This window comes from Ovis aries, chromosome 11 (assembly GCF_016772045.2).
Source record: "Ovis aries strain OAR_USU_Benz2616 breed Rambouillet chromosome 11, ARS-UI_Ramb_v3.0, whole genome shotgun sequence".
NCBI lineage: Eukaryota > Metazoa > Chordata > Mammalia > Artiodactyla > Bovidae > Ovis > Ovis aries.
Window position 1 is genome coordinate 41,775,447 of NC_056064.1, and position 27,959 is coordinate 41,803,405.

The following is a 27,959-nucleotide window of genomic DNA, read 5'->3' on the forward strand; positions in this document are numbered from 1 at the left end:
AATAAATGCAGTGTTTAAACTTGTAAGAGTACTGGAAAATGTTCAACTTAAGGGAGCCAAGGGTTGGATGATGGAAGGGAGTACGAGGGGAAGAAGGAAGCAAATTATATTCAATGGTCCATAATTAAAACGAGAAATCACAGTGCAAGTCAGCTCTAAAGAAATACATTTATTTAAAACTTACATCAAGACGATTAGTAGCTCTAACACAGAACAAGGTAGCTTTAGGAACATAAAACAAGCTATTTTACAAGGTTATGTCTCAGACTGTCCTAAATTCTACATCTCTGACTTAAAGGGAGACAGTCAAGATTATACTTGCGGTAAGACAGGGGCTCAATACTGCTAGCCCAGAAAACTCACTGTTATCAACTTGAACTAAGTATTTATTTTACATGTAACTCAAGGAGCCCCTGCACGTAGACCATAAGAGCTTCAACCACATAGCAAGCACTGCTTTTCAATGAGTGCCAGTGTATCTGGCTGAAGATTAAGGTAACAAGTGCTCTACTGTGTGTGCTTCACCGTCAGACATTCGCAGGAATGGCCATACAGAGCAAGACAAAAGCCCAACAAAGGCAATCAACAAAGAGCAGTTATTTTGGCTATCTAATTAAATTCCTTGAAGCAAAATGACTACTATATTGTGTTACTGTATTACATCACTGGGCTATGAGCTGTTTTGTTTCCAATGACCAAAACATGTTATAATGTAAGCATTATAACAAAAACAAAAATGGACTATTCTCAAGAAATTAACAAGCTGGAGAGATAAACTGTGCCAAAATGTTTAACAATTTGAAAAAGGAGAGACTGAATTGTTTCTCCAAATAGTCTAAGGTTAAATGACAACCTATAAACACCCTATTTTTCTAGTGTTGGCAGAGGACTTGCATCACAACTCTACGTATTTGGAAAAGACATGAAATGTGGCTGATACACCCTTTTTAAGCTTAGTTTGAGGCAAATACAAAAAACATCCCTTTGGTTATGCTTGATTAGGCCAAGTAACTAAAATGCACAATTTAGCTTACCTGTCTACCTATAGTATAGTGTTCATATTAGAATTATGAAGCAGAGAATGAAGTATTTAAACATAGCACATGCTACACTAGTCAAGAAACATAAAAGAGGAAAAAAGTGTGCTCTAGAAACTGCCTTACCGGCAGCTTGAAGAGTTTAATATACAAAAGCACACAAATCTGCCATAAACATTATCTTTCCAGCTTCAAACCTCTGTTCTACATAAAGATTTCAATTTATTTTTTGGTCCCAGAAATACTATACAAAACTCAATAATCAAGACAAAACTGATGTCCATAAAATTTTAGGTTCTTTTTTTTTTAAGCAAAATAGTTTTGAATTGGCACAGCAAAAGCAAAGTTGTATATCAAGATACACAAGACTAATCATGCAAATCAGACTCACAACTGCAAGTGAGAGGTATTACTTAAACACTAAGCTCATGACTGACATTCTCAATATGTACACTGGGCTTTTTTTTTTTTTTTTTTAAACCGTGGTGGGGTAGCTATACTCAAAGGATATCCATTTCAAGATCTAAGCAGCCTCACTTAAAGTTATATACAGTTCTTACTTTTTGATATAGTCAATTCCCCTCTTTTCCTTCTACAAAACAAAAGCAACAACAACAAAAAAGGTTTGCTTAAATACATGTTAAGCTGCCTTTTTAAAGCTGTATTTTTAACTGCTTAAATTGTCAAATGTAATCTTCAGTTTTCATTAAAAAGGAAATTTCTTTCCTAAAGAGCCATTTCAGGCTGGTCATCATAATCAGAACCTTTCCAAATGCTGAGGGATGTTATTTCTAGTTTAAAATTTCAGAATGTCAGCCTTGAACAGATTTAAGCAAATCTGGTTTCTTTCCTTATTAACAAGTTAGTTAGGATATTTTAGAAACACAAGTTATTGATGTGAAATCACACATGTGAATTCAAATATGAAAATTAGGAATTCAGTGGTCAGGAACCCTGCACACATGATCATGCAAGGAAGGACTTACCCTCTCTTTCCAGCCATGGTCTAGGCTGCCTGCTGAGTTAAAAAACAACAGTTTCAATCACGTTTTCAAAACCAGATTATACCTAAATCTTATAAGTTATGGCTTCTGCTACATCATGTGAAAAAAAAGACAACCCTACAAGTAACTTGGTAATGGCTATCTCAGAAGACATCTCTGAGGCCAAAAAAAAAAAAAAAAAAAAGCAGTTAAAAAAAACTGACATCACACCCTCCTGGAAAGAAACTGGTACCTTACTGAGCTACTAAATTATTTCAACACCATCAAGAAAAGGAAGTTTGCTGGTACAGTCTATCAGAGAGAAATGAGAACACCATTCAATGAGCTTTTGTCTTGCATAGACCTCTCACAACTAATCAGCAATTCTCAGAATCTAATAACTTTTATTAAAATAGCCACAAATAAATCGAAATTGAGGAAATGGTAGAGATGGGGTAGGATAATATATCCTCATATAGAAACAGACTTGCAGTTTCCCACCCCTACCCTGGACTAAATTAAATGCATTTAAAGTAGATTTCCAACACATTTTTAAAAAATGTTCTTAGGCAAGGATACCAATTTAGAAATTTCAGGTAATTTCTTAGAATTGAGTCCAAGGGTAAGTATTAATAGTCCTGCAGCACACTGAGAGCCAAAATTCCTGGTTGTGCTTTTTCTTCTGATGTTTGATCCAACTGCTAAGAACTATAATGAACTAACTGGGGGGAAAAAAAAATTACTGCACTTGGAATTTACCTTCTAGAATAGTATTCCAGAATGTCCAAGAAGGTAGAAACATTCTGAAAGAAACAAGAAAAGTATACTGGACCCCACACTTCAAACCACTACAGCAGGAGTTTCTTACATTAACTGAATGCTAAAGGTCAATCTATGTGATAATTTGCATACTGCCTGGGCACAGGTGAGAAGATCACAAGAATGCATTAGAATAAATAAAAGATAACCACAGCGATCAATTTTTAAGAGCTGTAATTATGTGCCCAAATGTTGTAGTCTCGGCTCAGGCAAAGTTTCAATGAAGGTCTAGGGCAAACGGATAAAATATTATAATAATCCAGGTTGAGAAATAATAAGGCTTCTCTTTAGCAACATTTCCCTAAACTGTTAGTTCCTTCCTTCCTATTTTGAAAAGTTTCTTTGAGAAAGGAATGATGAGGATTCCATATAATATGCATTAGAGCAAAATTTAAAACTAAAGGCATTGAGTGTCGATTGTCATATTTATACTCAGTAACTTATCTTCAAATAACTCCTGAAAAAAGCATTTTAAAATTTTTCAATGCCTTTGATTTCTTACTCTAGACTAGTAATATTTTTCTGCTTAGAGAAACAAATTTCAAAGATATAACTTCCTCTGTAATCAGTTCATCAGCTAAAGATCAGTACTCTTGCTAACCACCATTATCTCAGAGTGATAGCCTGAAGTTTACAACAGAGATGCTAAAGAAATGAAAAATATTCCACAAATGCCAATCACAAATTTTTCATCAGTCCTGTCTTCTAGAAATAAACAAGACAGAATTGCAAGATAAACAAAGACAACAAAATAGCAATGCAAACATTGTGAAATCATCTTGCTGAAACATTGTGCTTTTTCCTTCAGACTTCAACCTCACTATTGCACATTCCTCCTATAGATGAGGGCTCAATGCATGTATTCTGATCTTGTCAAAACCAACCATTCAGGAAAAAAAATGAAAAAGATTATCAAAATAAACGTGCAAATAAAATCGGTGCTTAAAGCATGTTCAAAACATAAGTCCCTAAAACAAAGAAGTTATAAACTGTTGGCAGAAAAACAACCAAGTAACTACACCTGGTTTTTCCATTTATCTTTAATAAGATCTTATTTTGCCAACATACACACAAACCAACAACAGATCAAGACGGCAAACTGACAAAAATTACCACGTACTGAATTGATTTTCCCATTCTTCAGTTTTTAACTGTATTTCATTTATATGGGGTGATAATCCATTCATGTAGAAAATAAGTTATTGACCTACATTTTCAAGTAACAGTCTGGGTATCTTCAGCCTCATGAAAAGGTCTGTGTTAAGCATGCATCAAAGAACCTAGCATTCTATCTGAGAGCTTGGCACTCGCCGCATGTTTAGGGCATGTCGATGTATTTCTTGCATCTGTCTGATCCTGTCCTTCTGCCACATTAAGTTTTGAGGCATAGGATATCTCTGAGTGCCATGCAAGTACCGGTATGGGATTCTCACGTGGCAGGCAGTGGCTCGACAACGGGGTTGTGGCATGGGAGGAAGAAGCATCCACCGCTTTCTCTCAGCACAGTATCGGTAGGCTTCTTTCCTATACTGTTTGTCAATATCATCACTGTTTTTCCAGCCTCCAATAATGAAAACGTCATCTCTGTAATAGCAGATGGCCGCTCCTTCAATGCTTAGGACTTCCGGGGGTAAACTTTCAAGGATCTCATCGGAAATCTGGTTGGCGATTTTTCGTATCGCCTCTTCGTTTTCTAAAGAATAACTCTTGGGGCAGCATGAGGCTGTCTGATAAAAGTTTGAGTTGACCACAGACATTTGGAAAAAGCAGTAATTGTCAATAAGCGGCAAAGATTCCACATCTTGCCACTGTCGAGTCTCCGTGTCGTAGCAAGTAATGACAGCCTTTAATCCATCTTCAGTGTCCCGGTCCACAGGAGTGCGGGCAGCAATGTACACAAACCGGTCTTCAATGGCGAGCGCTTTCACATCCCGAAGAATCTTTGGTGCTGATTCCAAATTGTGCCATTTATCTAGCTCGGGATTATAAACAGTCACATCTTTAAAACCGGGACTGAAGTTGCCATGTCCGCCAATGCTGTAGAGCTTCCCCTTGACTTCTGTTAGCCCAAAAGAATGCTTCCTTGTCATCAGACTACAAACGTGTTCCCAGGTATTCAAATTTGGATTATACCTTTCCACAGTTTTAGCGAACCCTGGTTCCATTGACCCAGCAACATACACATAGGATTCTGTTACTGCAACGGCATGTCCATCAAGGTGATTATGGATATGGGGTAGGTTTACCCATCTGTCCTCATCGACAAAATATCCCACACATTCACTTAAATAGTCCCCTCCTTCTGACACGCCTCCAATAACCATGATCACGTCCATGTTTTGCCCATAGCGAGGTAATAATGAGACATGAGAAGCAGGATGCTGGAATGTGCCAGACTGTATGTTCTCAGCTCTCAGAGCGTGCCTCTCCACTGCATCGGCCACCAACTTGACGCAAACTTCATTATTGGCCACCAGCCTCTCTGGTTTGACATGACGAGTAAGGTAAGTAGGTTTCATCTGGGACAATCTGAGCAATTTAAAAAGTTCTTCAAAGTATCTCTCTCTCTCTTCAGCATTTCTCTGAACCCACTTCAAAACTGTTTCAAATAGAACCTCTTCGGAATCAACTGTGATCTCCAAGTCTGACAGCCAGTCTCGGATGAGGTGGAAAGGTAAAGTATAAAATTCCTCATCCTGAATTACTTTGTGGAAGTTTCTCCGTATCATATCCGCCGCTTTCAGAGCAAGCTGGCTTAGGGTATACATGTGAGCTAAGCTATGAATGGCCACACAATTAGAGAGATGAAGCTTTTTCTTGAGAAATTCTCCACAAAACTCTTTTAAACGAATTAATAGGAACCTAAAACCAAGAAAAAGAGGAAGGATTAATTTTCAAATGTGCATACTTTGAAAATGCTCTCTGAGAACATCTAAATTATACAAAGTGAAATACAAGTTTCCTCTCACTTCATTCACAACACTTGAAAAAAAAAAAAAAAGCAAATCCTCCCAAATTAAATAGGATTGTGTGGGAAAGTATGTTTAAAAGTATATATAAAAATCATATTTATATATTTTATTCACATTAGTTTAATTTAATTATATATTATACAGAATTTTGTGATACACACACAAAATGGAGTTTTGGATTATGTAAGGTATTTCAGAACATATCCTTTAATAAAAAACAACAGTCCTACACTCTGTTTCCACTGTAATTTACCCTTGGCAAAGGCAAACCTCAATCCAAATTTGTCTGTGCCCTCCTGCCCAAGTCCCTGGCTAGCAACCAGTCTCTTCTTAGATAAGGCTGGGTCTCAGTGAAGAGACTTCCTTAAACATCAACTACATGGTATAAAAACTGTGACTCCTGGGAGGCTATGTGGTCAGATTTCAGAGGGAATGGCAGTGTAGGCTTTGTGTCAGAGGTTTTAATCTTCTCATCACCAGAACTTTCTCCCTGAGTAACCCAGGGATGGAGGCAGGAGTGGTGCTCAGGGGTTTTGTCCTGAGGTGGGTTCTCATTAAAGCAGGAGTGGCAAGGCAAACTCAAAGATCTGAAGAAGCCAAGAAATGAAACAACAGAAAATGTGTAGGCCAGTCCACATTAAAAAGAAAAGCGATTTGGCATGTAGCTGACTAGATGTTGTTGGCTCACATAAATTAATCTGGCAGAATTAAGCCCTAAGGGTGGCCAATTTGAGACTACTGCTAAGGAGTAAGGGCATGGCAACCCACTCCAGTATACCTGCCTGGAGAATCACATGGACGGAGGAACCTAGAGGGCTAAGAGTCCATAGGGTTGCAGAGCTGGACACGACTGCAGCGATTTAGCACACACACTAAGGATTAAATCTCCAGAATGGAAAACATAACTTAAGAATGACTTCACCAGTCAGTCCAGGCCTCTCTCACTTCAGTAACTACTACTATGATTACTGTGCTTAATAACTAACTGACTTGTGATATGAAGATGAATTTCAAGACAGGTTCCCTTTACCCTCTTTAGGGAGCACACGATCTCAAACATAAGACAAAGACAAGGCAGAGTGGTTAAGAGCTCTAGTGGCTCTCAAATATGCCTGGGTACCAGGATCACTCTTTCTTGGGCTTCCCCACCTTCTACTTGTGATTTTTGGCAGGTGCTCCAGGTAAGCCAACACATATTTCCTTGGACAGGTGTTTGGAAACACTGCTCTATGAAAACAATAGCTGCCTGTCAGATACTAGGCGTGTGTCACGTGACGGGGATCATGCTGGGCACTTCCTATTACAGCTTTACAGTGTAAGTGCCCTGCAAGGTAGGTATGATCAACAGACAGACTACATGGGGGAGGAGGGGTTGTAAAGGAATCCTGCCTCAAAGCTGATGGGTAAGACTGGTGGTGATGGTTGCAGGGCATAGTGTCAAACACAAGGTGGCTACTCAGCAACTGACATATGGAGAGAAGTTAAAGTTTTAAGTAAACTGTCTGGGGGTGTTCTCTCCTCTCCTCACCCAAGTCTCCAGTAAAGGAGGAGAGAACAGTAAACCTGAAAGAACACACGCTCACATGACAGAAGAAAACAGAGCTGGAGTGAGTGCAATGACCCTTCTCCGTCCATCTGCATTCACCAAACCACCCCTTGCAGACACACACCTGCCACATTCCACCCCACCCTCAAATAGATGACCCAGTATCATGCTTTGAGAAAACAGAAGCAATCAGGCAAAAACCTCATTTTCCCATTATCCAATCCTTTTTATTTTTCCAGCCACATCGAGAGGCTTGGAGGATCTTAGTTCTTCAACCAGGGCTTCAATCTGGGTCCCAGCAGTGAAAGCCATGAGTCCTAATCCCTAGACCACCAGAGAATTCCCTCCCACTATTCAACCTGTCTGCCTACAGCTGTACCCTATACTCTGCCTTCCCAGTCCCACTTCTAATATGGATTCTATACCCTTCTTGGTTTCAAAGACTCTGGCCCTTATAACATCAATTTCTCCTCTTCCACAGATTCATTTTCATCAGCACACAAACACACTCCAGGATCTCTCAGGTTGTGTGCGTGTGTGCTTAGTCACTCAGTCGAGTCCCCAACTCTTTCGCGACCCCATGGACTGTAGCCTGCCAGGCTACAGGTAATTTTCCAGACAAGAATACTGGAGTGGGTTGCCATTTCCTCCTCCAGAGATCTTCCCGACCCAGGGATCGAACCCAGGTCTCCTGCGCCTCCTGCATTGGCAGGCGGATTCTTTACCACTGAATCACCGGGGAAGTCCATCTCCTAGCTTACAGAGGGAAAAAGACCTCCCTGGATGACTCCTCACACAGGTCCATGAGTATCATTTTTCTGATCCTCTTGACAGACTATTTCTTAAATACTATTTTTTAAAGATACTGTATTATTTGGCTGCTTGAGGTTATCTTTTAGTTGTGGCATGTGGGATTTAGGTCCCAGACCAGGATAGAACCAGGGCCCCCTGCACTGGAAGTGCAGCATTTTAGCCACTGGACCACCAGACAAGTCCCAATGGTCAGACGTAAATGGCTCTTGTCAGTGCCATCAATGACCTCTATTATCACCAAATCCAATGATCACTTACAAGTGACAGCGTTGCCATGATTGGCTGCTCCCTCCTTGATACACTCTAGCCTTTCATGGGATCAGGTGCTCTGCTGGTGTCTCTTTAACATTCTGGAGAACCCCAGAGCGCAGTCCTTCGGTTTCTCTTTTCTATCTACACTCTCTTCCTAAGCAATTTTATCCAGTCCCAAAGCTTTAATTACCATCTATATGCTAATTTCCTCCCAATCTCTAGCTCCCAATGCTCTTCCATCCAATATCCTATTAGACATCCAGTAGAAGACGTTTCCTGGACCAAAAACCAAACACTTCCTCCCAAACACTTTCCTGCACTTTTCCACATCTTAATCAATAATAACTCCATCTTTCCAATGGGTCAAAAAACCAGCAGTCTTTTCCCTCATCCCTCACATCAAATCCACTGGCAAATTTCTCTCCTCTGCTTTCAAAATACATCTAGAATCAAAGCATTTCTCATCACTTTTACTTCTCCCTCCTCAGACCAAGCCTCTACCACCGCTGTAACAACCTCCTAGTCTCTCTTATGCCCTTGCAGCCCCTTCCCCACCACCTCATACTTTTTCTCAACACAGAAGAATTCTCCAAATCAGAATGCATCATTACTCTAGCCTAAACCTTCCCATGTTACTCAGAGTAGGAGCCCAAGTCCTTCCACAGGCTGACACAGCCCTGTGGGATCTGGATCCATCCCCATTACCACCCTCAGGCCTCTCCTACTTCTCTTCTCTTGCCTGGCATCCCTCTGATCCAGCCACACTGGCCTTTTGCTATTCTCACAATTGAAGAGACTTACCAGCAGCAGCCTCCAGAGAAGCTCCATCTCAGGGTCTTTGCACCTGAGACGTCCCCTACCTGAAACACTCTTAACCACACCTCTTTCAATTCTTTGCAAATGTCTTTTTCTTCAGGAGGATTTCTCTATCCATTCAATTTAAAGAACAGCTTCTTTACATCAACGTTGTCTGTATGACCCACCATCCTTTATTTTTCAAAATGGCTAGAGCAATCATCCAACAGGCTGTTTTATTTGCGGTCCATCTACTTATGTAAGTGCAATGCGGAAAGGGACTTTTGTCTATTTTGTTCACTGCTAAATCCCCAGATGCTCAGAACCCAGTGGCTGACTCAGGAGGTAGTTGTTCAAATAACAAATATGCACATAGAATACTGCCCCAAAAGGCTCCTCCCCATCTCCAAACTGCATTCACCTGCTTCCTAAATAGTTTCTGGAATATCCATCTGGGCCCTCTAAAACCCATTTTCCACAGTAGCAGAATCATCTTAAAAATATTTCAGTCAAATCATTTCTTTAGCCAGCTTCACATCACCTTGTTAAAATCCAAACTCCTTTATCCAACGCATTTCACACACCCTTCTCCCGTTCACCCCCTAGATCACTGAATTTTCCTTTTTTACTTCTCTAAGCCAAACGAGATGCGGGGCCTTTGCACTATCTGCCAGGAATGGTCATTCCGCATCTTTGCATGGCCAGGATTCCCTTGCCATTTAAAGGTCCCATGTCACCTCCTGAGAAAGGTCTTTATGCAATTACTATCCTTTTAAAATATCAACACTGTACTCATTAAAGGCGGACTTTTTCATTGTCTTTGTCTCTTCACCTGGAGACACGACCCCTCGCCTGACTGGCCGGCTGCACCCTGTGTGCCCAGCGCAGCGGCAGCCCCACAACACGCAGCAGGCGCTCAATAAGTATCAAACGAATCCACTTCGTTAGGGCTCACTTGAGCCTACCCAGGGCACTGCCCTCCCCGCCTTTTCCCGCGCCCTCCCTGGATGCGGCCCGCGGTCCGCGAGCATCTCCACCCCCGCCCTCCGCATCCCGCCTGCGTCCCCTACCTGTCGGCCAACTCCAGCACCTCGTGCACACTGCCCGTGCTGACGCGGATGCGCCCCGTGTACATGTATTCGATAACGGCTTCCACCGTGTCGGGTTCGGGCCCGGGCTCGGAACTCCACTTGCGCATCTCCACCCGACCCGAGCGGGACTCGGAGAACTGACCCGACAGCAGGGGCGTGAAGTACTCGGTGGCGGCGGCCAGCACCGAGCGGTGGGCCCGGAACTCTCGGCCTCCCGCACCGCCGAAGCACAAGGTGATGTCGCAGAAGAGGCCCTGGCGCCGCTGTTCGTTCTGCCTCCACGACAGCTCCGAGCAGTGAGAGCTGCACTCGAAATCCTCGGCCTCCGGGCCCGGGTCGCCCCCGCTCGCCTCCATTGCAGACAAACCAGGCCCAGGCCCAAAGTCCACCGTGCCGCTACCTCTGACTTCGGCGGCTAGCCCCGCGGAGCCGGCGGCGGCTGTCTCCATGCTCTCCATCTCCAGCACCTGCAGAGATGCTGCCGCCGCCGCCGCTGCCGCCGCCGCCACAGCCGCAGCCGCCATCTTGACGCCGCCGCGCCCGACTCCTCAGCCCCCGAACGATTCTGCCGTTCTGGTGCGACACAGAGGGATTCTGGGAATAAAGAGTGGGCGTGGGGCGGAGCCAGCCGCCGCTGGGTCTGCGCACGCGCCGCCGCGCCTGTCCTTCGGCGTCCGTCTCTGGTAAGGGGTAACCGTTGCGCTCCCGTTAAGACTGTCTTCCCCGGAGGCCTCCCATCCACATGCCCATTTGGACGATGGCTCTTTCCTCCTCCTAGAGAGCAGCGTGTTCTTTGTGGTCGTTTTGTGCAACAAAAACCACCATAGACCCTTACCCATTAGTGTCTTGGGTGGCACCGTTGGATTTTTATTTAAAGGTTTAGGATGGCCTTGGAGTAAAAATGGAAAAAAGAAAAAAGACTTGAGACTGAGCCCCAGTTAAGTGGATGAGGGTGAGCAAATAACTTACTGTCTTTGAACTAACTTTTCTTTTAAAAACGGGATACTAACTTGGCAGATCTATGTGAAGGTTAAATGTGTTTAACCTTCAGGTGTTTTTACATAGTGCTTGGTCCACAATTACTGGTCCATACATACTTGTTTAAATGATGAATAAAAGCCACTTTGAGGCTTCAGGCAAGGGAATGGCTTAATCAGACACACCTTTAAAAATACCTCTAGTGGGCTGCTTGGAGAGTGGGCTGTAAGGAGACAAAACTAGAACAAAGGGCACTAAGTTAGCAGACCCGATAGGGACAGATCAGTTATTTAAAGGATAAATCTGCAGGACTTGCCAACCAGAGAAGTGAAAGGATGCCTTCCAGGTGTTTGGCTTGTGTATCTAAGTAAACCTTTGGTTTCCATTCACTGAGAAATGGGAGGCACAATTTCACAGAAGATACTGGGGTTTATTTTCTTTTTAAAATCTATTTATCTGTCTGCACCTGGTGGTGTGCTGGATCTTACTTCCCGGACCAGGGATGGAGCCCAGGGCTGCTGGCAGTGAAACTGGGCAGTCCCAAACACCAGACTGCCAGGGGAATTCCCTTGATTCTTCTTTAAGAGATGTTTATGAACTTTTTTTTTTTTAAAGATCTTATTTATTTTTGATTGCGAGCTATCTTTGTTGCTGCACTTGGGCCTTCCCTGGTTGCAGCGTGGGCTTCTCATTGTAGTGGCTTCTTGTTGCGGAACACAGGCTCCAGGCACTCAGGCTCAGGCTCTAGAGCGTGGGTTCAGTAGCTGTAGGACATGCGCTTTAGTTGCTCCTCAGCATGTGGAATCTTCCCAGACCAGGGATTGAACCTGTGTCTCCTGCAGCACTGGCAGGCAGATACCCATCTACTGTACCATCAGCAAAGTCCGTGGATGAACACTTTAAAACTGCCATGTAGTAAAACTTAGTAAGTACACTTCAAAGGAATGCAGATGAAAATATATGGATGACATGAGATGGCAGTCAGTGTTACTATAGAGTTTATTTAAACCAAACTATGATAATACAGAGGAAAGACGGAGGTGGCAGCTGCCTGGAATCTTTGTGGATTACAGATGCAAACTGGCTGGAGAAGAGTCAATAACAGACAAAAGTCAGGGGCATAAATACAGAGAACATAAGACACAAGACATTTCACAGCTTTTTGCTTTGCGTTTCCATTTTAAACATATGTATGTTACAAGTTTACATTTTAAATGACCACTCCCCATACTCTGTAACAATGGCTAAGGACGCAGTGGCCCCATTCCCCCTGACACAAGCAGACACTGGTCTGCAACAGGGAGATACCAAACAAACTCCTAACACACAACATACAAAAAGATCTTAAAAAAAAAAAAATCAGATTAATAACAATGCTATTCAGGTTATATGAGGAAGAAAAGGGAAAAAATAAGATATTAGGGGTAGAGGTCCTTTAAATGGAAAGTATCTTGAGGTCTTAAAAGTATCATTCCCTTCCTTCAAGGGAAAACCTTTTTTTTTTTTTTAAGCTAATGGAAAAAGTAAAAGAAAGCAACATTGTAACACCCTCCAGTGAGGAAGAACACTATCCTGACAGTGCTTAGATGCTTCCATATAATAAATATAGCAGGTAGCAGAGCAAATGTCACAAGTATTGGCTGGGTTCTTATTTCTATGCTTATAAAAAAAAAAATATTAAGCTTCTTTGTGTAGACTGAACAGTGTTAGCCTGTGGATGTTGGTCTTCAATGTCTGTACACTGGGGGCTGTTTATACTCCAGGCCCATCCTTTAAGCAAGCTCCAGTGCCAGATGTCTCTGGCTATTTCCCAAGGGTAAGAGTTCTCATCCTCACTTTATTGTAATAGGGTTCCTGGCTCTGTTACATGCTCATGTGTTCCGGAAGAACATATGAAATATCATCCCATGGGTGACGGTAGAGCCCCTGCTTCAGCCTCTTCTGATCAAGATAGTGTCCTAAAACAGAGCAAACGCATCTTTTTGTTAAGAACTGGTGAGTGTTGAATTTTGGTGAGGGAGAGAAGACAAGGAAGGGAAATCTTACTAATACACACAAAAATGGGGAAGTACATCTAGATCCATCCCACAGGTAGATGTTTGCATTGGTAAAAGGAACTGTTGGATTTCATTCTGTTTTCCTAGGCTAGCAATCAAACTCATTTCCAAGAAAAAAAGGAACAAAGATAAAGCGGAAGTTAAACAAAGGAAGAATTAGCAAAATGATCAAGACAATGTGGCGTCTCTCTGATAGAAACTGGCCTGGGGAGTTCCCTGGTGGTCCAGTGGTTAGGACCGAGATTCGACCCAGCTTGAGGAACTAAGATCTTGCAAGCTGTGCAGGACAGCCTAAGAAAGAAACTAGCCACATAAGTAAGTGGTATACCTGAACCACGGGGTAAAACAAACAAAAAACCGAAACAGACTCTTACTACTAACTTACCAATGAAGCCCATACTCCTTCCCAGCACAAAGATGCCGTTGAGGGCTCCAATGTCAATATATTCATCAGCTTCCTCCCTGTAACACACAATCCACTTGTAGTTTTCAGATGGCTCACATGACTGCCCTCCTTCCCACAGACACTATAATTTCTGCCCAGGAATGAGAAGCTAGCTGTCTTTGGACTCTAATTAGTAAAGGGAGGGTGTTCTGGGTGGTAGGCGTAGAGGCAGTTCTTAATGCTCTCTCATGAACGTGCATTGCTCTTGGAGTTGGGAGGAATCACCGAGAAAAATCAATCAACGTTAGGAGGAAGAAAATAGCTGCAGGCTCACCGAGTGAAGGACCCGCAGTGTCTAAGCATGTCCACAAATGCGACTCCAATTAAACCGTCTACATTCAGGATAAGGTTTGGTTTCTGGGAAGGCAAAAAAAAAAAAATCAACGCATTTGTCATTATTACTCATTTTTTGCTCTGCATGATGTTCCACTATTACTACTTAAACTACTACTGTGAATTCCTGACTGCTATTTTAAAACCTCCCACCAACACATCCCAGTTTATAGGAGAGACTGTCTTGATTTCTAAGGTCTAGCAGAGGACTCTCGTTGACACTGAGTATGTGTCAACTTAGTTAAGCAACAGAAACAAAAATCTTTCAGAAAACCGGGTTCGATTTTAGCGCACAATCAAACTGTGACTTGGCAGTCATTTTCTCCAAGAAATTCACCCAAAACCCTGATTTGCGAATTAGGAACATTTTCTTTTACCTTGGAGGTGGTAATCTTCTCTACTTCCAGCGCGTAGTCGAGCAGGGGGGTGGCAGGGAAGTGCTGTCTGACATAATCTTTGAGAATCTGCACGCGCATGTCTGGATTGTTGATCTAGGAAGTGATCCAAAGTTAGAGGAACCACTCGGACACGGCTGTCAAAAGACATGTTCCTGGGACTTCCCTGGTTGTCCAGTGGTTAAGACACCGCACGGGGCCTGGGTTTGATCCCTGGTGGAGAAACTAAGACCTCGCATGACACAGGCCCAAAAAAGGGGCGTGTCCTTGCTTGTGTCACAGGTAGACACAGCTGTACGTGTCATATCCACTGCTGTGAGGTTTAAGGTTTCTGATGTCCTCTCCTATTTGAGCCTCAAAACCACCTGAGATGTGGAGATATTGGATAAATTAGCCATGGATCCTACAGGGTCAAGCAGCAGGGCGCAGGACTTCCCTGGCGGTCCAGTGGTTAGAACTCTGCGCTTTCACTGCCAGGAGCCCAGGTTCAATCCCCAGTTGAGGAACTAAAATCTCAGGCCGAGCAGCACAGCCAAAAACCAAACCAAACAACAAACAAAAAAAAACCCAAAAGCAATATGCACCTTCCAGCGGGAAGTCTGAGGTTCTAGCCACTAGCCACACTGCTCATCAGCAACCTAGTCAAGATGTAACCAAGTTCTACAAAGTTCTTAGTTTTTAACTAAGTAAGCACATGTTGGCAGTGGGGCAGCAAAGCACCCCTGAAATTCCAAGAAACCCTCTGGACCTGCAATGAGTGTAGATGAACTCTCGGTTCAGAGACCCATACTAGGCGGTCCCATCAGCAGGGGCGTGAGACAGACTGGGTGCCAAGTCCCAATACCACAGTGACCTCCTCCCTTGGCCAAGACACAAGGCCAGGATGGACGGCACCCAAAGACGGCATGGCAGCACAGGCGCGACGCTGGCTAGGCAAGGTGCCCCGTGCTGTGCGTGGGCCGTCTGCCTGGGAGCTGGGGGTGGTGGCCCAAGTTCTGCGAGGCCCAAATGGGATGTCCCTCAGCAGAAACCACTGTCTCCGGCTCAGTCTTTGCCATCCAGCCACCTCTGGACTTACTCTGCACTGGCCCAGTGTGGGGATGCCGGGATGAACACAGGATCCTCTTATATTAATCCGAGTCATACACCCCACTTAGGCCAGCAGAGTGACTAACTTGCTGAGGTTCCTGGAGTGGTGGAGCCATGGACCCTGAACTGTCCCTGTGGGGGCCCAAGCAGCTGCCACTTCTTCTTCTCTCATTCTCTTTGATTTCTAAACATAACTTGGCCCCAGGAGCCACTGAGATTTTTGGAGTGGTTACCCCAGTCCGCAGCATTATCTAGTGACTGATATGTCTGTCCCCTTAACCCTGACCTTAGTCCTTTCTCCTGTAAGAGTCACCTGGGAAGCTAAAGTTACCAAGGTCCCAGCTCATCACATTTTCACACCACAACTGAACATGACAGACACTGTTTTTGGGCAATCTGTTTTATAATGGGAAAAAGAGCTGCTCAGTGTCGGCATCTGTCAGCAAAGCTTTTGCCTGCTGGGAGCCAAGAGCCCGGCTGTGCTCCACACCCTGCTGACCCAGGGCCTGAAGACAACTCACCGACTTCACTCGGTGACCAATGCCCATGATGAGCTTTCCTTCCTTCTTCATCTTGTTCACGAACTCCATGGGGATGATGCCGCTGTCGAAGGCCTTGCTGAACATCTTGGCTGCTGCATCCAGGGCACCCCCAAACCGGTCGCCCTGTGGGAGGAGCCAGCCCATGTCACTCCAAGCTGTCAGTCTCCTTCGGCTTCTCGGGATGATCCAGAGTTCCCCCCAACAGCCCCCGGCATGGGGTCTCACACGCCATGGCTCCCTCTAGGACTTCAGTGCAGCCAAGTGGCATGATGCCAACCAAAGTCCCCGCTGTTCACCTCCTAGGATGACAATACTCACGATGGTGAGCAGTCCCGAGGTAAGGCTGGAGACCAGGTCCTTGCCGGCCCGAGCACAGATGATGGTGTTATGAGCCCCAGAGACGGCAGGCCCGTGATCAGCTGTCACCATCAGGCACATCTCTATGAACTGGCAAGAGTATTTGGGCAACCTGGAGGAGGGCGAGGACAGGGGAGGGGACATGAGAACTGGAACAAAGGTGAGGGGCTTGAACAAGTCACTCAAACTAGAAGGGCAACAAACCCCCAATCCAGGTCTAACACTGTCTTACAACTCCAAGGCAGAACTCTTTGATCCCTGAGTGGCTCTGAATGTTGCTGATATCAAATACTGCTTTTAAAATTGAGCTTAGCAAGCAGGGCTTGAAACCTCTTCTTTGGGCAGTTTTTTTCATCTGAGCTGCTGCGACAGGATGGGACCTGTGTTTGCAGTTACTACTCTCCACGTGCCAGGCAGGGGAGGTGAGGGCCCTGGTCCCTTTCACAGTGCACAGCGATCAACCTCCCACTGATGATTAAGAACAAAGTCTGGGGAGTTCCCTGGTGGTCCAGTGGTTAGGACTCCACACTTTCACTGCTTGGGCAGGTTCCATCCCAGATTGGGAAATTAAGACCACAAAGTGTGTAGCACAATTGAAAAAAAAAAAACACGAAAACCCACAAAACAAAATACCCCCAAGTCTGGAACTATGGGGACGCAAGAGCACATACAGTGAGACCTGTCAGGTATTACAAGCCTTGAACTTTTCCCAGGAAGGGCTCAAGGCAGGACCCAGACCCATCTCTCGGAGGTGAGACCAGGACACACACCAAGATTTCCACCTGGCTTTCTGCCCAGGACCACTCCAAGGCAGGGCTCTGTGACTACCTATTCATCAGCCTCCTTGCCCAGCTGTCAGTCCCAGGGGAGGGCTGAGCTTGGGAGTTGCAGAGAAAACCGATTTTTCCCCCCATGCAAGCTGATAAGACACAGATTCAGAGGACACACTATAAGGTACTTTCTGCCTGTTGAGCAACTCCACCAGGCCTGCACTCTTTAAGCCACTAGGTGCATCCAGACCTTCTGTGCTAACCCTGACCTTTCTCTCAACAGGCGTGCATTCAACTCTGGCCCATTTCTTTAAAAGTTCCCAAGGGAAAGATCCTTGATCCAAGATCCTTGATGAGGTCACTGCTTTCTACTTCTGTTGGTTCAGGCTGGCCTTTCCATCCTTATTAGACTTAGGAACCTGTCTCTTTCCTCTGACCTTTACACTGATCTATGGCCAGAAAGCTTGGCCCTGGACATATTCCCCAAAGCTGCCCACTCCCACTCCCTTGGCAGGGGAGGAAAATGAACGCTGAATCACAAGGCCCTACCCTCTTCTGCCCTCCATGCCTCACCTTTTCTGGAACCAGAGGAGGCCGAGGACCCCGCCAATGCCCATCTCCTCCTTGAAGACCTCGGTGATGGGCATGCCCGCATAGATAAGCTCCTGTCCTCGCTCGTCACAGATGCTGGTCATGAACGAGGCAGGTTTGCGGATCAAGCCCAACTCCTGAGCAGAGATGGGGGCAGAGACAAGCAGGGCTGTGGTGACCAGAGGTTCTCCCAGAACAGTCCTCACTATCTGTGCCCAGAACCAGTGTCCCAGGTCTTAAATACTGGTGGCCAAGCAACAACTCTCAAAGTCCTCCCGAGAAGGAATCACAAAGCCCTTTGATAAGATCACTTGGGGCAAGAAAATAGGAGCAATCACTCCACGGCACCTGCTCAGCCTGGCCTGTTTCTTGTCTTTACTGAATGTTTGTGGACTCAGGCAGGGCACTTAGCTGTTGGCATCCAGGAGTTCCTTTTAACCTCACAACAGAGTAACCAGCCCCAGGTCACCTGGCTAAGAAATGGAAGAATGACTCCAAAGGGACAATTTTTAAATACTTTACACATAGCTGCTAGTCCCCCAGCAAAATGTAATGAGGCACGTGGCTGGGGAGGTGGGAGAATCCCCTCAACATGCCCTTTTCCACCGGGAGAGCAGTGAGGTCCTGAATCTTCCATTTTCAGAGTCGGGGTATAAGGCGGGCAGTGCCAGCTAATTGTCCAAGCCCATTTCTTTAGTTATTCCCTCTGAACTTAAGAAATGCCTCTAATTATATTTTAATTATAGAAGCAACAGGAATACACTCTCCTTTCAAGAAATCGACACTAGAACAAATGAAGTCATGTTGCCTTTGCCCTCCACCCCACCCACCCTGGTTTTCTGATTTCAAGTCTGTTAGTTTGGTGAACATTTTTCTGGACCTTTCTTTCTCTGATTTTATGTACACACATGGACACATGGAGAACAGACATCATTTTGCATGCCTACATTTTTCATACTCAGAAACACTGTTCTACAATGCACTATTTATTCAATGAATCTGAGTGCTACACATGTTAGCATATATCTAGATCGAGTTCATTCCGTTTAACTGCTGTCGAGTATCCCCTCATGACAACCCCACATGTCAGCCATTCCTCCACCAATGACATCAGCTCAAAAAATATTCTTGACCATATGTATACATGCAAGCATTTCCTTCAGGGAGCTTTCCAGACAGGGAATTGCTGGGTCATACGGTATGAGCGCTGTTATACTGAATTGATGTTATCCACGTGCCTTTCAGAGAGGTCACGCCAACGCTACTCCCACCACCAACGAATCAACGTACCAGCCTCATCGTGTGTGCCAAGTCGCTTCAGTCATGCCCAACTCTTTGCAACCCTATGGACGGTAGCCCACTAGGCTCCTCTGTCCATGGGACTCTCCAGGCAAAGAATACTGGAGTGGGTTGCCATGCCCTCCTCCAGGGGATCTTCCTGACTCAAAGGTTGAACCCACATCGCCTGTGGCTCCTGCATCGTTGGCAGATTCTTTACCGCTGAACCACCAGGGAAGCCCCTCCACCCTCTTCACACCCATACAAACAATATATCAGAGAATTTTTTTTTTTTGGTCTTTTTTGGTCCTACAGGCTGACCTGTAGGAGATAACTGGTATCACAGTTTCTACTTTGGTTTCTTTTATAAGGAGTGAAGCTGAGCAACTCTTCATGTTGAAAGAACAGCTCCTACCCATTGTTCTAATGGGTTATTGGTCTTTTAAAAATGGATTTCTAAGAGATCTTGTAGATAAGAGAATTTGCTCTATATCTATGTCCCTGCCTTAGACAAGTAGCCTGAAATCTCTTAGCAGGTGCAGATAGCTCTAGAGGACATTGTCTGTCCCCAGCCCCTGTTTCCAGGTTAGGCCACACCACTGTGGGAGGTACACGCTGCCCTTGCCCCCTCCTGGGCCCTGCATCTGTTTCTCTGGCTGGTCAGAAGGGGCCACCTCACAAGCTCCAGCATACCTCAGCCACACACATGGTTAGGGACAACGCGGGGCACCTACCCGGGCCCAAGAGTAGTCCATGGGTACTGTGGGGGGCGGAACCTCCTGGGCAGGTATAATGACTCCTCTGGCCACGAGATCCTCATACACGGACCTGGGAGGCAGGAAAACGGAGGAGAAGAGACATCCACGTGGATTTCATTCTTCTGGGCTCTTCTAGGGCATCTCTCGAATGCTCTTCCATCTAACCCCAGAGATTCCCAGCCCTGTATCCCCCCTTGTCAGCAGCTTACCCTTACCAGGTGGATTCCCAAAAACTAAATGAAAACAGGTTCTAGCCAAGACCAGCCCCACTACCTCTGAACGGGACCTTAGAGAAGGCTGAGTCTGGAGGCCAAGGAAGCCCAGAGGGGAGGAACGGGAAGAGACAACAGCTCATGTAATGGATGAATGTTCCTACGCTTGTCTCTCATTCATGGCCCACCAAGTAGGTAGGCTCAGAAACTGAATGTTTTAAGCCCAGTCTGAACAGCCTGAAACTGCTGCTTTTAGAAACAAGTTAGAAAAAAAGAAAGCCAAAAAGGAAAGATTCTGGACCATCTGAAGAGCTGCCTTAGACGCCTGAGAGAGACCAGCCATACTGGACACCTGTATTTAGGCAAGGCTGCTGCCCTGGCGAGGGACTGGGAAAGGGGCAGGGAGGTGCCACCCTCCCCAGGTTCACTTACTGGATGATTTCTCCAAGCTCATCAAAGCTCCGGGGCACAAACACTCCGGCCTCCTTCAAGGCCTGGTTCTTGGCAACTGCAGTTTCGGAAGCCTGATTGGCACAAGCTCCAGCGTGGCCGAACTGGACCTGGAATGCAAAGAAAAACGGCTTTAGCAGGGCAGTCAATCCCTAAGAGAGAGAAGGCCCCTGAGGATGTTGGCACTGATTACAGGCCAGATCCCATTCAATGCTCTATGTCAGCGGTCCTCCACTTTTCTGGCACCAGGGGCCAGTTTTGTGGAAGACAATTTTCCCACAGACCAGGGGGTGTCGGGGCGGGGGTGGTGGTGGTGATAGTCTCGGGATGACCCAAGTGCATTACATTCACTGTGCATTTTATTTCTATTATTATTACATCAGTTCCACCTCAGCTCATTGGGCATCAGATCCTGGAGATTGGGGACCCTTGCTCTACGTGAATCACTTCAGGCCCCCAGAAGGCTCACTGAATAGGTGCGCTGGCTGACTCTCAGGCACAGATGAGACTCTGAGGCACCAAGAAGTTCAAGAGCTTACTCAAGGTCACATAGCTGGGGCGCTGGAGCCAGGATACGAGCCTGGTGCCCAGCTCCACAAACACCTTCCTCTGGCTTCCCATGGGGCCCTTCCTGGGTAGGGGTGGAGATGAGGGGAAACAGAGTAGCAGTCAGTTTGGGGCAACTGTGAGAAGTTACACCCTGCCAAGCTGCAGAGCTCGTAAGTGTGACCTGACTGTCCTGCACATACTTTGGATGAAGTATGCACCCTTACTAAACAAAACAGAACCCCAGAAGATTTCCTGTAAAAATCCAAACTGCCACTCTTTTTCAAAAAGAAAAGCCACATTTTGCATCATTTGGCCTATATTCCCACATAGCAACAATCAAAGGGAGCTAATTAGCTATTGCCCCCTTCCACCTGAGCATGAACTAAGATTAAACTATAAACCCAATGGAATATGGGGTAGGGAGCTGGTTATGGGGAGAGAGAAGGAAGGAAAAAACCAATCAGAAGAGCTATGTAGTAACTGTATCAAAGAGATTAACTTAATGAAATGTGGTGCAAAACTTTTAGGGCAGGTGTGATAATCATATCTTCCCCGTTTAAATAACACTTCATATGTACGCTCATGCTTAGTCACTCAGTCATGTCTCACTCGGACTCTTGCGACCCCATAGACTGTAGCCTGCCAGGCTCCTCTGTCCATGGGATTCTCCAGGAGAGAATACCAGCATGGGTTGCCATTTCCTTCTCCAGGGATCTTCCCAACCCAGGGATTGAACCCAAGGCTCTTGCATTGCAGTCGGACTCTTTAAACACTGAGCTACAAGGGAAGCCCAAAAGAACACTGCCTCCAGGCACTTTTCTAAAAGCTTCACAAATGTCATCATTTAGTACCTACAACTGTTTCCTCTCAACAAGGAAGTGGAAGCACAGAGCAATAGAGTAACTTGCCAAGGTCACACAGGCGGTATGTGGCAGCATTTAAACCGGACAATGAATGTGGCCTAAGTTGTTTTCTTCTTTTAATTTTATCTTTTCTTTTTTTTGGCTGTGCTGCACGGCACGTGGGTCTTAGTTCCCTGGCCAGGGATCAAACCCACAGCCCCTGCATTGGAAGTGCAAAGTCTTAACCACTGGGACTACCAGGGAAGTCCCAGAGCTGAAGTGTTAAAAAGGTAAACCAGAACCGCTCTTTGGTTAGCAAGGCTTGAAGACACATGCTTCAAAGCAAGGTCCCAGGGCCTTCTGTACAGAACTTAATCTGCGTGGGTAGACAGGGTGTGAAGAAGAGACTGTGCGTTCACATAAACTCAACAAACACCGGACTTAAAGAAGTTAAGCAAGTTTAACTCAGATTTCTCAGAGCTAAAGCTTTTAAAAGGGAGATAATGAAATCTGAGTATGTTCAGAATTTATAGAAGCTTCCTTTTCATTGGTTTTTGTTTTGTTTTGAGGACCATCGCTACAGGACTCTGATGGCTCAGCAGTTAAGAATCCACCTGCAGTGCAGGAGACCCGGGTTCAATCCTTGGATCAGGAAGATCCCCTGGAGGAGGGCATGGCAACCCACTCCGGTATTCCTGCCTGGAGAATCCCACGGACAGAGGAGCCTAGCAGGCTACAGTCCATGGGGTCACATAGAGTTGGACATGACTAAGCGAATCAGCAGCAGCAGCAGCAGCTATGGGACCAGCGTTTTGGGACACCGCCATCCTACCACTGTCCTCTTATCTCTACTCCCAATTCTTCTTCTTCTTTTAATATACCTGCTATGTTTTAATTTATTCTTGGCTGCCCTGGGTCTTGAGTTGCTTTGTGCGGGCTTTCTCTAGCTGTGACAAGTGGGGGCTACTCTCTAGTTGAGATGTGCGGGCTTCTCATTGCCATGGCTTCTGTTTTGAGGAGCACAGGCTCAGCAGCTGTAGCTTAGTTGCTCTGCAACATGAGGAATCTTTCCTGATTATGGATCAAACTCGTGTCCGCTGCACTGGCAGGCGGATTCCTATCCCCTGTACCACCAGGGAAGTCCCATCTCCCGGTTCTCAGTTCCATTTCCCCGAGGCTCTGAACTGAGGATGTTGTGTGGTGTACCTATCTCACCTCCTCTATGGGGCAGAGAGCTCTGCAAGGTCATGAGACCTGTTCAAGGAATCAAAAAACACTTAGCAGCTGGACCATCACGGTACCACTCTATGTTCATGTATTCTTGAAACTACATAAAGAAAGTTTTTTTAAAAATGAATAAAAAGCAAAAATAAAACACCTTGAGGGCTTCCCAGGCGGCTTAGGGGTAAAGAATCCACCTGTCATTGCAGGAAACATGGGTTCCATCCCTGATCCAAGAAGATTCCCACATGCCGTGGAGCAACTAAGCCACAACTACTGAGCCCACGCGCTGCAGCTGCTGAAGCCCTCGCACCCTAGCGCCTGCGCTCCTGAACAAGAGGAGCCCCTGCAGTGAGAAGCCCGCACACCGCCACTAGAGGAAAAGCCCTTCAGTACTGAAGACCCAGGACAGCCAAAAGTAATCATTTTTAACCTGTCCTCCCAAAAAAGCAAAATACTTCAAGGACCTGCCCTACCCCGAGGGTGATGATGAGCACCTGCCCAGAAACAAATGAGCAGGGTCCTCACCTTCTTGGAGGGGTCCTCAGCATACTGGGGGCTGCTGTAAAGCAGAGCTGGTTAAGACAAAGCCTGCAAGGGTGGGAGGAACTATTTTCAGATGTTGTAGTGGAACGGACTTCCCTGGTGGCTCAGACGGTAAAGCATCTGTCTACAATGTGGGAGACCCGGGTTCAATCCCTGGGTCGGGAAGATCCCCTGGGGAAGGAAATGGCAATCCACTCCAGTACTATTGCCTGGAAAATCCCATGGCCAGAGGAGCCTGGTAGGCTACAGTCCATGGGGTCACAGAGAGTTGGACACGACTGAGCGATGCTGGGAAGTAGCATTGTGTGAGTTCTAGAACTAGTTCTAGTGGAACGGAGAGCAGCCACGAAGAAACAGACTAAGAACGGCTTCATAGAACAGGCGTGTTGAAGATTGGAAACCAGTATTTGCTAAGACCTGTATGTGCCACACCTTTACAATTAATTACCTTCTTAACTTAGCCACACAGCAATCCCGAATCATCCCCCCAACGCCTCTTTTTCATGGCCACATCAGGCAGCATGTGGGATCTTAGTGTCTTAGCCACTGGGCCGGCAGGGAAGTCCCTCAGAATCATCTCCTTTCTACAGCTCAGGAAAATGAAGTACAGAGAGGCGAAACGACTCGCCCCAGTCATACAGATCCACCAGGAGCTAACTCTAAGGCCTGTGGAAGTGGAGCTCAGCCCTGGAGGATGGGCAAGATACATGACCCGCTCCCTTCCCTTTCATTTATTCGGAAAAAAGATACACACACGTACAGTTCACAGTTACACAAAGTGGATCCTGTGGTAAGCATCGGCCACATCTTGCCCCTTCCTGGATCCCACATGAACCCTTTCTACATCGACATCTCAGGATCCACCTTGTTCTTCTACTCAGTGTTCTATTACATGGTCATGCCATGAGGACACAACACAGTCCCCTCCCATCCAGCGTTGGGTGTTTCCATGTCTTGCCATCACCACATGGCAGCAAGTATCCTCCACGTACACATACTTCTCAACAGTTCTGCACGCACATCCACCAAGTAAATTAGCAGAAACTGAGCTGCTAGTTCACAGGAGAGGTACATTTTACACCCGGACAAACAGTGCTATTTGGAGGTGACAGGAATCTGAAGGAGAAAGGCAATCAACCTAAGGGGAAAGGGTAGTGTGACAGGCTTACTGGAAGGAAGAACCGAGGGTGGCCGCACCCCGCAGCGTGTGGGATCTTAGTTTCCCATCTAAGGACGGAAGCTGTGTCTCCTGCAGTGGTAGCATAGATTCTGAACCACTGGACCACCAGGGAAGTCCAAGGACTGAGGGTTTAAGTGTAGGAATTACCACTGCTGCAGGAAGCCTTAATGACCAAATTTTACTTTATATACACACAGCAGAGGTCAAGGTCTGACACTCAGCTGCTGACGAACTGATGGGTGACAAGCGGTTGTTTCCTTGGTTTCATCATTAGTGGGTGGGCCTTCTTTAAGACAGGATTCTCTAAGCTGGACTCCAGGGGCTGAGGTCTGGCCAGTCCCACCCAGCAGGAGTGGGAGAGCTCAGAGGGCTTCTAACATGCACCACAGGCTGGACTTCTGCTCCCAGGCACTTTCATATGTATCAGGTCATATTAACATATCCAGAGGCTTTCCTCTACAATCCCTGTCCACACAGGACTTCTCACCAGCTCCTCGCCAGCTCTGAGCCTAGGTTATGTCCTCTCCCTCCCCGCCCCCCATCTCGCTCAGCGAAACTCCTTCTCATCCCTTAAGGAGCAGTTCATCTTCTCTAGACGCCATCTCAACTAATCCAGGCAGTACTCGTACTCTGAAGAGGGACACAAAGCCTTGCTCTGGCCTCAATCTGGGGATGAATTTGTCTCTTGCAACTGGACTTGAGCTTCTAGAGAGGAGGGGCCCACCTGGCCCTTGCGGTAACCAAGCAGGTAATGCATGCTTATTGACGAAACCAGCCACTTGCCAAGAGGCCCATGTGGTTTCCCAGAGATGCCCTCCCTGGGACCCCAGCCCAGCAGGGGCCAGTCCCGGGCCTACCTCGGAGGAGAACATGGCCGCACAGGTCCCGATGCACCAGCAGACCACGGGCTTGGTGATGCGGCCCTCCGTGACGCCCCGGCAGATCTTATACTCCTCCGTGCCCCCTATCTGCCAGGCGACAAGAAAAAGCCCCTGAGCCAGTGGAATCCACGCTGAGCTGCTCCCAGAGCAGCAGGAAAATCTGTCCTGAGTCAGGCAGGAGCCGAGAGTTCAGACTTGAAGAGGAGGGAACAGGGGCTTTGGTCAAATAACAGAGTGAAAGATGGAGATGAGAGATGCCACAAAGTATTCTCAAACGATGATGGGTATCCTCGGAGAGTTCCTAGGACTCCCCCTTCCTGATCTAAGGGTATGAGATAATTTAGGGCCAGATCTGATCAGGGGCACACATCAGAGAGGTTCTTTGACTCCAGCTATCCACTCCACCCACCAGGGACAGACTGGGGCCAGCCAGGGACCGTCACTTTCAGTTATACATAAGCAAAATGCATGACTTTCTTAAAAACCAAAATCCCATGACTTTTATAAAAAGAAAAAAAATAAAAAACAAAACCAAACAAACTTACCTCTCCGAGAACCACAATCATTTTGACTCCTGGAGTGTCCTGATAACGTAACACGTGATCCATAAACGTTGAGCCGGGGTACCTGGTGAGAGCAGGAGGTGCAGTGAGGTGTGAGTACAGGTGTGGGAAACACACATGTACTAAGAACACGGTGGAGTTCTTTGTGGGTGTGGATGCTCAGTGAGGGTCTGGAGATGCCTCAGGAATAATGAGGAGGGGGGAGGGAGTAAATGGAACACAAGGGAAGGGGAAGAAGAGGAATTAATAAGTGCAGAGACGTTCCCACGGCAGTGAGAGACACCTGGAGGGTGCACATGGCAGGTAATTTTAAAATATGTCCACGCGGACTTCCCTGGCGGTCTAGTGGTTAAGACTCTGTGCTTCCACTTCAGGGAACACAGATTTGACCCCTGGTTGAGGAACTAAGATTCCACATGCTGTTCAGCATGACCAAAATAAATAAATAAATACAACATGTCCATACGTTCCTTTAAAAAGGTGGAAATTCATGCCTCTCTTCCTGCATTTGGGTCATTCAACACTCTCCCCTGACTAACTCATTTTGGGGGAAGGCAGCCAAGAGTAGTGGCTGGGGGAAGGATTCTCAGCCGTCAGGGCAGAAGCCCATCTGCCGGGCACCTGCAGCCTGCCCATATCTGACCACCTCAACAGAGACCTCCCCTGCACTTGCCAGAACCTCCCAACCAAGCCCTGGCTCCTAAAGCACAGGAACCATGAGGATACACGTTTATCACTGCAATCACTTTGTTTTGGGGTAGTGATTTTTAAGAAACACAGCAATAGATAATGAATACTGCATGCCAAGCTGCATCCCAGGCTATTGCTAGAAGGTCTATGTATAAGCCAAAATATTTTAATTTTCTACTGTCACGTGAGTTTGCAGAAGGACTTAAGGCCAAGTAGGCTTCAGATCTCCAAGGTCCTTTCGATATACTCAGGAGCATTAAATCCCAAGAGGACAATATAACTGGTAGCACCGCCCAGACTTGTCTGACTTGGAGCCTTCTGTCAGGGAGCACCAAGGGACTAGGGGTCCTAAGACCACCTCCCCAGAGACCTCAGCGGAAGTCCCTTCTCACTCAGGTGTTCCATTCGGAATGATCTGGGAGGCCCAGGAGGGTTGACAAGGTGACTCAGTCTTAACAGCTTTTGGTTCCTAGGCCAAACAACAGCTGCAGTAATAACAGTAAACAGTAATAGCAAACATTTATCATGGTAACAAGTACCAGGCATTGCTCTAAGACATTACTCAATTGATGACCTACTGATTATTGTTCCTACTAACAGAAAATAATAAGAACACAATTTGAGACATAGTAAGAAAAAAAAAAATATATATATATATATGTCTCTGCTTCCAGTTCCTGGCACAGAGCTCTGAGAACCCTCACTATCTGAGTGACAAGGGTACTGAGAGCATCTTTTGTTTTGCTATTTGGTCTTTGGCACTGGTTCCTGACCCAGCATGCATAAAACCTTCGTCATTTTCTGAGTCACGGGGGTGGATAGCAGTGTGTTTTGTCTTCATGAGGCAACTCTTGGCAGGCTGGTACAATGTGCTCAACGGAGAAGGCACAGACGCTCCGTGCACTCTCCATGCCATGACCCATC

General features: G+C 46.1%; 2 protein-coding genes across 10 annotated transcripts in view; both read right to left on the reverse strand.

Moving 5' to 3' along the window:
* Positions 1-149: 149 nt before the first annotated feature.
* On the reverse strand, positions 150-10,886 carry KLHL11 (kelch like family member 11). Its single transcript, XM_004012912.6, has 2 exons — positions 10,288-10,886; positions 150-5,701 (listed from the first exon to the last, which is right to left on the reverse strand). The coding sequence occupies exons 1-2, from the start codon at positions 10,830-10,832 to the stop codon at positions 4,120-4,122; spliced, it is 2,127 nt and encodes a 708-aa protein (XP_004012961.2). The 5' UTR covers positions 10,833-10,886; the 3' UTR covers positions 150-4,119.
* A 1,381-nt stretch (positions 10,887-12,267) lies between these two features.
* Positions 12,268-27,959, reverse strand: part of ACLY (ATP citrate lyase) — a 42,371-nt gene continuing 26,679 nt past the window's right edge. For 5 of the 9 annotated variants that reach the window (XM_027973963.3, XM_027973961.3, XM_027973960.2 and 2 more), the window contains 11 exons: positions 26,328-26,409; positions 25,759-25,869; positions 20,546-20,673; positions 19,878-19,971; positions 17,848-18,002; positions 16,466-16,616; positions 16,127-16,270; positions 14,499-14,612; positions 14,063-14,145; positions 13,729-13,805; positions 12,268-13,244 (listed from right to left, as the gene is read on the reverse strand). In XM_027973963.3, the coding sequence (XP_027829764.1) occupies positions 13,150-13,244; positions 13,729-13,805; positions 14,063-14,145; positions 14,499-14,612; positions 16,127-16,270; positions 16,466-16,616; positions 17,848-18,002; positions 19,878-19,971; positions 20,546-20,673; positions 25,759-25,869; positions 26,328-26,409 (1,234 nt within the window). In that variant the 3' untranslated portion in view covers positions 12,268-13,149. 9 annotated transcript variants of the gene reach the window in all.